At 45.3% G+C, this 10,479-nt stretch overlaps 1 protein-coding gene across 1 annotated transcript; it reads left to right on the top strand.

Annotated features, from left to right (window-relative positions):
• Window positions 1–4,788: 4,788 nt before the first annotated feature.
• LOC109760399 (uncharacterized) lies at window positions 4,789–9,359 on the top strand. Its single transcript, XM_020319231.3, has 3 exons — window positions 4,789–4,970; window positions 6,418–7,866; window positions 9,024–9,359. Exon 2 carries the CDS (start codon window positions 6,510–6,512, stop codon window positions 7,830–7,832), a length of 1,323 nt encoding a protein of 440 aa, XP_020174820.1. The 5' UTR covers window positions 4,789–4,970; window positions 6,418–6,509; the 3' UTR covers window positions 7,833–7,866; window positions 9,024–9,359.
• The last annotated feature ends 1,120 nt before the right edge of the window (window positions 9,360–10,479 follow it).

Raw genomic sequence — 10,479 nt, 5'->3', positions numbered from 1 at the left:
CCTTCAAAGATAAAGGGAAAACCTTCTTCTTAGCTTCATCTCCAGGTAAGCCTGCAAGCTTAAATAATCCACAAATTTCATCCACATATATCAAGTGCATATCAGGATGTTCGGTTCCATCTCCTGCATACAGATTAGCTAAAGAATCTCATAACCAATATTTTTAGTAGGTGCAATAGGTTGAGGGGTAACTAATTGTGGTTCCGGTCGAGGTGAAGATACCCCGAACAAACCCCTTAGAGGATTGTTCTCCATGGTAACAAGTGACAATAAATTTTAGCACGTAGTAATAATTTTTCCTTGTCGTTTTCCACTTACCAAGAGCACTTCACTCCCCGGCAACGGCGCCAGAAAAGAGCCCTGATGATCCACAAGTATAGGGGATCAATCGTAGTCCTTTCAATAAGTAAGAGTGTCAAACCCAACAAGGAGCAGAAGGAAATGACAAGTAGTTTTCAGCAAGGTATTCTCTGCAAGCACTGAAATTATAAGTAACGAGTAGTTTAATAGCAAGATAACTTGTAACGAGCAAGTAACGGTAACAAAAGTGTAGCAAGGTAGCCCAATCCTTTTGAGGCAAAGGACTGGCCAAAACGGTCTCTTATGATAAGCAAGGCGTTCTTGAGGGTACACGGTAATTTCATCTAGTCACTTTCATCATGTTGGTTTGATTTGTGTTCACTACTTAGATAATTTGATATGCGGGTGGACCGGTGCTTAGGTGTCATTCTTACTTGAACAAACCTCCTACTTATGATTAACCCCCTTGCAAGCATCCGCAACTACGAGAAAAGTATTAAGATAAAATCTAACCATAGCATTAAACTTTTGGATCAAAATCAGTCCCTTATGAAGTAGCGCATAAACTAGGGTTTAAGCTTCTGTCACTCTCGCAACCCATCATCTAATAACTACTCCACAATGCATTCCCTTAGGCCCAAATATGGTGAAGTGCCATGTAGTCGACGTTCACATGACACCACTAAGGGAATCACAACATACATACCATCAAAATATCAAACACATATGAAGTTCACATGATTACTTGCAACAAGATTTCTCCCGTGACCTCAAGAAAAAAATTAACTACTCACAAATGATAATCATACTCAAGATCATAGGGGTATTAAATAGCATAATGGATCTGAACATATAATATTCCACCAAATAAACCATATAGTAATCAACTACAAGATGTAATCAACACTACTAGTCACCCACAAGCACCAATCTAAGGTTCCAGTACAAAGATTGAACACAAGAGATGAACTAGGGTTTGAGAGGAGATGGTGTTGTCGAAGATGTTGATGGAGATTGGACTCCCAAAGATAAGAGGGTTGTTGGTGATGACGATGACGATGATTTCCCCCTCCGGGAGGGAAGTTCCCCTGGCGGAATTGCTCCGCCGGAGGGCAAAAGTGCTCCTGCCCAAGTTCCGCCTCGAGACGGCGGCGCTTCATCCCGAAAGTCCTCTCCTTATTTTTTTTTCTAGGTCAAAATGACTTATATACCAGAAGAGGGGCACCAGAGGTGGGCCGAGGAGGGCACAACCCACCAGGGGCCGCCTGGGATCCCTGGCGCGCCCAGGTGGGTTGTGCCCACCTGGTGGGCCCCCTCTGGTAGTTATTTGCTCCAATAATTATTATATATTCCATAAAAAATCTCTGTGAAGTTTCAGCTCATTTGGAGTTGTGCAGAATAGGTAGCCTGACCTAGCTTTTTCAGGTCCAGAATTTCAGCTGCCGGTATTCTCCCTCCTTGTGTGAACCTTGCATATTATGAGAGAAAAGGCATTATAATTACTCCAAAAAGCATTATTATGCATAAATAACAATATAAATAACAGTAGGAAAACATGATGCAAAATGGACGTATCAGCCCCCAGGTCTATTTCATGTCATATTAAAACCAAAAATACCTTGCTGCAATTTCCTTCTATTTTGTGTTTTAGTTAGATCTATTTATCAAATCTCATACAATTTAATCTATCTCAATACCGTTGAGGGATTGACAACCCCTTCACGTGTTGGGTTGCAAGTATTTGTTGTTTGTGTGCAGGTGTTGTTTACATAGTGTTGCTTGGTTCTCCTACTGGATTGATAACCTTGGCTTCATAACTGAGGGAAATACTTACCTTTGCCGTGCTGCATCATCCTCTCCTCTTCGGGTAAATACCAACGCAGATTACAAGCAATCAAGGCACCTCAAACCCCGCAACTATGTTGTCACTTCACGCAACCACGTACGCACCCAAACCGGAGTTTGGAAATAGTCTACCCTATAAGTTGCTAGGGAAACAAGACAAAAAGGTAATTAACTAAACTACTAACAAGAAGATAAAAACAGGAAACAAAAGATACTCAGTTAGTAAGGACAGTGCTTGGGTAATAAGGTGAGGGTTCCGGAATCACTACCACATATATGAACTATCATATCCTCTAGTCACTAGTCAAATGCATAAGTGGGCGGAGCCAGGTTACAATACACGTTCTACTCGAGGTAGACTTCATGCCAAGCACGCCACCATCATAGTCTCCCCATAGGGTTTCAACTCATGATAATTAAAGGGGTTACCCCGTGGATGCGACCTCTCTAAGGGTTCTCCGTAACCCCCCTATCAATTGCAATGGCGAGGAATCGAGGCTTTTACTGTGACCTCAAATTACCCTAATATCCCAACCCTTCACAACAACAGTAATATACTTCACGACAACAAGGCATAAATGTGAGTGAGCGCTCCTCTCAACATTCGCAAAGGCTACTAACTCAAATAAAGGGTTAGTAGTTTAGTTAATTACCTTTTTGATGGTGGATGGAGCAGCGATGGAGATCGATATGGATGTGTTCTTGGTGAATGAGATGGTGTCTTGCGGTGGCTAAGTTTGTATAAGATATATAGGGAGCCTCCCTAGCCTCCTCTCTCACTAGGCTGCATCCAAGGGCTCTAGATGAGGCAAATCCTCTCCCAATCTCTTCTTTACGAGCCAAGGATCTTGTGGGGTCGAACAAGGATGAAATTGGTGAAGAATCACGTCTGGAAGGGAAACTTTTGACCTGTCTGACAGTTATAGTCATACGACCAGTCAAACGACCGACTGCAGTCACATGAAAGGTCGTATATCATTTTCTCCTCCTCTGATAAAACAACCGCCATTTCTTCATACTAACTCGGAATTTGACGTTCTTGGCCTCGTTGGATTCGTATGAACGACGCCGACCTGTTTATAGTCTTAGATCTTGATTTGGAGCACTTTGAAAAAATGGCTTTTTCGGACCTCCGAAATGGCTTAGTCTGGCTCTTGGGTGTCTCCGTATTGAACCCATCCTTGGTCCTTTCATCGTGTTTGGTCCTAGGTTGCTCCAAAACACCTGTAGACACAGGAAAAAAAGAAAAATAATAAAAATACTAAATGTGCAATGCTCACACGTAAAAATGTAAATACTGGTAATCATGTATAATGGACAACTATTTGGTTTAATGGGGCATAATACATGAAGAGAACATGCAACAAATGAGCTCTAAAAATGCGTAAAATATGGAGCCATCAGAAGTGTGGGTCCAGCTTCTAAAATCTCTAAATATGTGATTTTCTCGTGGTCATGGGAAGGATATGCTCTCATGTGGCATAGTGTACTCATTAATTTTTATTTGACAAGCCAACTTCCGGGACCTTCCGCTCCCTCCACACCAACGCACCTGCCGACTTCACGCAGCCTAAATGGACGCTCAGTGACTGACACCCAGGACTTGATGTGTCGTGTCCCACCTGCCATCAACAGCCATCGAATTTCACCGGTACAAAACAACACTCAATGTTTCGCTTTGAGCTAGCCAGTAGAGCACACCCATCGGCCATTATTCTCGTGTATCGTCCCTCTTGTCCAGGCTGTCCAACCCGACATAGAGGGAGGAGGTGTGGGGCCGGTTTCTAGAAGCTCTAAATACTTTATTTTCTCATGCTCGTGGGAAGGATGTGCTTTCGAGAGCCCTACTCATTAATTTTGATTTAACAAGTCAACTTTCGAAACCTTATGTGGCTGCCACACCAATGCACATGCCAATTTCACGCAACCCAAACATTGTCCATCGTTGGCCTTGTGCAACCTCCCTCCTGTTCGGGCTGTCTCACCGGACATATAAGAAGGAAGTGTGGATCCAACTTCTAGAAGCTCTAAATATGTGATTTTCTCATGCTCATGGGAAAGATATGCTCTGGTGGGGCATATAATACTCATTAATTTTGATTTAATTAACGAGCCAGTTTCCGGGACCTTTCGTTCTTGCCACACCAACGCACCTGCCAACTACACGCAACAAAACTGGCGCTCAGTGGCTGACACCCAGGACCCGATGTGTCGTGTCCCACCTGCCATCGACAACCCACTGAATTCCACCGTATAGAACAACACGCTGCGTTTTGCTTCACGCCAGCCAGTAGAGCACACTCGTCGGCTGTTGTCCTCGTGCGCCATCCCTCCTGTCCGGGCTGTCCGACCGGACATAGAGCGAGAAGGTGTGGGGCCGGTTTCTAGAAGCTCTAAATATGTATTTTTCTCGTGCTCTAGGAAAAGATATACTCTGGAGTGTCATACTCATTATCTTGATTTAACGAGTCAACTTTTGGGACCTTCCGGAACCTTCCGTTATTGCCACACCAACGCACCTGCCAACTTCACGCAGCCCGAATGGACGCTGAGTGGCTGACACCTAGACTGTGCCGTGCCCCACCTGTCATCGACAGCCCACCGAATTCCACCGGTAGAGAACAACACGCAGCGTTTTGCTTTGAGCCTGCCAGTAGAGCACACTCCTCCGCCCTTTTAAGTCCTCCTGTGCGACACACACCCACGACGACCAGGCGAGAGAGAGAGGGGGGGAGAACCGGACCCTGGAAGGCTGGAGGTGGGAGAGTGTCTGTCAGCCCTCCTCGAGCCCCGGCGATTCCTCCTGCCGCCGCCAGAACTCGATCGTGAGCTCTTCTCCTACCCTTTTCCTTTTCGCAGCAGGGTGATTATTTCCTGTTTGGGGGAAGAAGAAAAATCCCCGCCCATTTCTGTACTTGTTTCTCAGTCCAATACGTTGTCCGTGGTGCCGCCGTGTAGCTAAAAATCCTGGATGAATCAGGAGCTACGTTTAATCTGCCCCTTTGCCCCGGAAGGAGCGAGACCTGTGCTGGATCTTGCGGCGCAGGTGTGATTTGTGATGTTCCAAGCGATGTAATTTTGGCCCGGAGATTTATGCCCTGCACGGCAATCCTGGGCGCCTGCTCGTCCGTGCGAATTGGATGCTTGGTGTGTTGGGTAAATGGGTACTATTCGGTAGTTATTTGATTGGGTGGTGTCGGTCAGTGCTTCTTCTGAGCATCACCAACAGTTCCTGTAAAAAACTCCCCCTAAATATGGTTTTACTGGGTGTCCATATAATCTAGGGGAGGTTGGCAGGTGAGCTGCTTTTGCAGTTCCCGTAAAAATCTTCCCCTAAAAATGGTATTTGGCGGTGGCGCGGCGGCGACGGCGGGCTCCGGAGGCGGCGGACAGCGGATCGGGTGGTTGGCAGTGCGACGGCGATGGTCGTCGGCGGTAGTCTGGGGTGGCGGCGTGGCGGATTCCGGTTGCGGTGCGCTGACGTGGCAGTTTTATGGGAATGTTTAGGGGAAGGGAAAAAATTATATGAGACCAGGTCTCACGGTTAGCAGGTGAGACCCGTCCTGATGGATGACACGTGGCATTCACAAATCTCAAAGCATCTAATCTCTCCCCCCTGATTTCAAGTGGGGGGTGGGGTGGATGCTTTGTGATTTGTGAATGCCACGTGTCATCCATCAGGACGGGTCTCGCGTGAGACCTGGTCTCATAGAATTCTTTTCCGGGAGTTGGGCTGATTATACGGGGTCCCTTAAAAACCCGCTTTTACGGGAACTGTTGGAGCACTTTTTTTGGCCCAACTCCCCCCAAAACAGAATTTTTTACAGGAAAAGGGAACTGTTGGTGATGCTCGACGATTACCCACTTAAGCATTGAGTTCCAATTTGCTGTCAATAAGTGTGTAGCTCCCTTACCTGAAGCGCGAAATACCATGACACTTGCTAGCACCAGTGATTAGTTGTTAGTTACTACCGCAGTGACAAATCCCTGCAAATTTGACTGTTTGTCCTGATTGCCTAATTTGGTGCAGTTCAGAGTACTGTATTTTAAGTGTTCCAGCCGTTCCAGCCTGGAGACCGGAGTTACATTTGCACAATGCTAGTATATTCAATATCACATGATGTGCCAGTCGAGTGTGTTCAAGAGTACCTTATCAGATTTTTATTTAGGTGTTCCTGATGACATGTGCAAATATACATTGAGAAATATACAGCTGTGCAAATATACATTTCCGGCCGGGGCTTTAATAATTTCTCCAAATTTACTATGCAGGATGATATTGAAGCGAAGACATGTGACACCTCCTCTACCTTTTGTATGGTATTGACAAGAGGTACAACCACCTGGGTGATCTTTTTGAGAAAATGGAAGGCAGCAACCTACCTACTGGAAACATGATGCAAGGAATTCCTTATAGTGGTTTGAATGTGCACGGTAACTCCATGCAAATGCATTCTTCAAGCTCAGGAAAACAGCTGTTCAACCAATCTCAGATGCTAGGGAGTTTCGCAATGCCTATCAACAGGGCTACAGCGCCTGATAACCCTGGATTTCAATTTGGAGAACATGAAAAAAAGGATCGCCACCACCACCACCAGCAGCAGCAGCAGCACAGTCATTACTCTAAGAACTCCATCAGTGATGAGGAGGAGCACGATATGACCGAGGATGTTACTGATACCCAGAATGACAAAGGCAAGAAGGGTTCAGCATGGCATCGGATGAAGTGGACAGGTTCCATGGTTAAACTTTTGATTACCGCAGCATCCTACACGGGGGAGGATCCTGGGGCGGATCAAGGCAGAAGGAGGAACATTGCAATAGTGCAGAAGAAGGGCAAATGGAAAGCAATATCAAAGGTCATGGGCGAAAGAGGCTGCAGTGTGTCACCACAGCAGTGCGAGGATAAGTTCAATGATCTCAACAAGAGATATAAAAGGCTTACAGATATCCTTGGTCGTGGTACTGCTTGCAGTGTTGTGGAAAATCCAGCTCTTCTTGATAGCATGCATCATCTTTCTGATAAGATGAAAGAAGATGCAAGGAAGATATTGAACTCTAAGCACTTATTCTATGAGCAGATGTGTTCCTATCATAACAACAACCGTGTCAATTTACCTGAAGATCTCGCACTTCAGCACTCACTACAGGTTGCTCTTAGATGTAAAGAGGAGCATGATCTGAGGAGGGATGCAAGTGCAGATCCTGAAGAGGGTGAGCAGAGTGCAGATTCTGATTACGAGGAGCATGACAAAGAGCATCAAACAGTTCATACCAACTTGAGGGATTCTTCCATGAATAAAAGAATGTGTCATGCGGTGGATCATGGTGATGTGGGTTTTGTCACCTCAAGCTCAAACGGTGTTAGTGGGAGGTTCAATCCGCATGACATCACATTGGATATCAACAATGCTATTCCAGGTGGAGCCAACTTGTCTTTTGTGCGGAAGGACTTGACTTCACAACAAGTAGAGCTTCAGAAACATCGCTTGCAGGCCCAAGAACAAAAACTGGAAGTGGCAAAACAACGTCTCAAGTGGGAGAGATTTAGGATGAAGAAGGACAGGGAAATTGAAAGGATGACATTGGAGAATGAACAAATGATGCTTCAGCATAAGCGTTTGGAACTTCAGCTAAGACACAATGAGCTAGAGCTTGAGCTAAAAGGCAATGCAAATCATGCATGATAGTTGTTTGATCAGAGTTTTAGTTTGCAATATGGTAAGTATGAAAGTTCTTGATATTCATTACTTTTGAATAGCTTCTGCTTGGTGCTACTGGCACTGTTTCATATTGATAAAATCTGCACTTCGTATTTATGTTTCAAAGTACTGTCAGTATTTCACATTTTGTGGAGTATTACATGCACTGTTCTCATGTTTTAGTTCATGTGATATTCGTGATGCGTGAGGAGGATGTTCATTAAGGGTTTTTGATAAATAAGAAAAGTGTCAATTAGATCATCAACTTGTGAATGATTTGCACTAACAATATTCAAATGATTGCTGTCATGCACATGGTGTTACTGGGTGATACACAGTTGGTGTTTTTTTTTAAGAAAATAGAAGCTTTCATTACCCTTGGCCTCGGCATCAAAGACGCATGTAGCCCAAACCTTATTACAACATTTATTCGAAGATATAGCCAAATCAATGAAGTGTACTGACAGGCCACACTGAGAATTTATTCACTAAGAAGCCTAGTAGGAGCACACGGCCACCTATAGTGATAGTGTCCGGATTCAGTGTTCTTGTGCTATGTGGTGTCAGTTTGCCACTTGCATAGGGTTTCACTATCCAAATATTGTGGTGCAGCTTCTGTATGAAATGGATGACTGTTCTTACATCTGTCTGCAGTGGTTAGCTTCACACGGTTAGTAAGCGTACAAACTCTCTGGGCTGCCATTGTTTGTTCCATTGCAAGCCACATGGTTTTGATTTATTAGGGTGTAAAGAATATAATTATTACATAGAGCTTACTCTAAGTTTAGTTTTGAACGCATGGCACTCCCAAGTCCCAATAAGTGAATTGGTCTGTTATTGCTTAGTTTTGCTTGGGCTGGGTTGGTTGACATGTGCGTTGGCGATTGGTAGGCTATGAAGAGATGCTACAGAACTACACAGGCAATGTTCTCGCATAACCAGTCTACTTTTTTGTATCAAATGATAGACCGGCTGGGTTTTCTTTTTTCTTTTTTCTTTTTCTTTTTTGCGGGGGAGGTAGACCGGCTGTCTGATCGTGGCTAACCACTAAACAGAACACATTTTTGGTATGGCAGTCTAATTGTTAAATTTAAAGTGCTGTCTACATTCCTTTAGGGCTTTCAGCAAATAAAGTTTGTTATATTTACCTGATATCACTTCTTCTGATTGTTTCAGGTCGAAGGTGGTTTTTGACAAGAGCATGATTGTCCAAGAAGGAACCCTCAAGACCGATTCGATGCATTAGACTTGTTTTAGTGATCTTCTGATTGCCTGTCGTCGTTGTAACATCCTTTGTACTTCTGGGCTTGGTCTGTTCTGTGAACCTGAAAAGATTTTCTTTTTCTTTTTCTTGGAAGTCTTTTCTTCTTCCTAGCCAATGGGTGAACTTGTGTTGACTATAGATTAGTGCTAGAAGTCATGTCAGAAGGGCATCCTACTCAGCGTTGGTTGCCGTCGCAACTCTGTGCACATTGTTTGCCTTATATGCAATTCGAGGTTATATTTGAACCAGTCGATTTTGTGGTGTTTGTCGCAGCATGGTTTGGTGTTCGGCTCAAGCGTGCTCGCAGGTCTCTGGGCTTTGTTTCGGAATGGCAATATCCAGCGACAGTTTGCTGCTAGAGATGGCATTTGCGAACGAAGCGGATGGCATTTTTAGTGTTAGTGGGGGTGGTATTTTAGTGTTAGGGCATGCCAGTTTGTTTATTTTGGGGCAAATTTCTTCAGAAACTGCCATCCGTGAGATCTAAATCATGTGGCTGTGGGGGCGTTCGTTGCGGAATGGTTTCTAGCGAACGTTCGTCGGATATCTTTCCTCTTGTTTCGTTTCGAAGTCGGAGCTGATGTACCGTGGTCCGAGTGGCACTGATGGGTGTCCGGTTTGGGACGGGATCCTCCACGGGTGCAATCCTTGCATTTTTCTTCTTCCTTGCTTGTCTTTGAAATCGGAGCCGCCTTGCCACTGATGCATATGGTCGGTAGGTTGGCGTGGTCTTTGAGAGGTTGTTTTGGCCATAACCTAGTGGGTGCTTAAATGCGGCGAAGTCGAAGCCGCTTGGTTGGAGAGATGACGACGACTCTTGCGTACAATCTCGACGGTGGTCTTCCTTTCGATTGTGTGCGTGGAGTGCTCGTGGGTAGCTAGATTAATCGGTGTGGCTCTGTCAGTTTGGAGAATTTTGACAATTCTTTCTTTATCCATCGAGCTTTAAGGGCAACTCCAACGCGGGAACGCATTTCGTCCGCTCGCATCATTTTGGTTCAGCGTGAGCAGAAACCATGGCCCAACACGGCGACATATTTGGTTGTTCTGTTTGTTTCGTGCCCGTGGTACACAAATCTGCCCCCAATTTGGATTGGGTTTGCGTCCACATGGACAACATATAGATGCGTCATGCGTCCGTTCGGTGTTCGCCCCGGGCCCACGCGACAGTCATCCAACAAGCATAAGCTGGTCCTTCTAAAATGATATGTGTTCGGTGGGCGCCCATCCGTGCCCACTCCCCCTCCCTCGCATCCCGACAATCAAACCCTAGCTACCGCCTACCCCGCCGCCGCAAGTGTCGTGGAAGTGGATGGTCAGGACGCACGACCATGAGAGACGAGACTGGCTCCTCCTCGGGGCAGCGTC

Source organism: Aegilops tauschii, chromosome 4 (genome assembly GCF_002575655.3).
Source record: "Aegilops tauschii subsp. strangulata cultivar AL8/78 chromosome 4, Aet v6.0, whole genome shotgun sequence".
Taxonomy (NCBI): Eukaryota; Viridiplantae; Streptophyta; class Magnoliopsida; order Poales; family Poaceae; genus Aegilops; species Aegilops tauschii.
The sequence above is the reverse complement of the archived record's forward strand: the minus strand, read 5'-3'. Positions and strand labels throughout refer to the sequence as shown.

What these genes read in the sequence shown, in the direction of transcription:
- LOC109760399 (XM_020319231.3), top strand. Translation starts at nt 6,510, where the DNA reads ATGGAAGGCAGCAACCTACCTACTGGAAACATGATGCAAGGAATTCCT.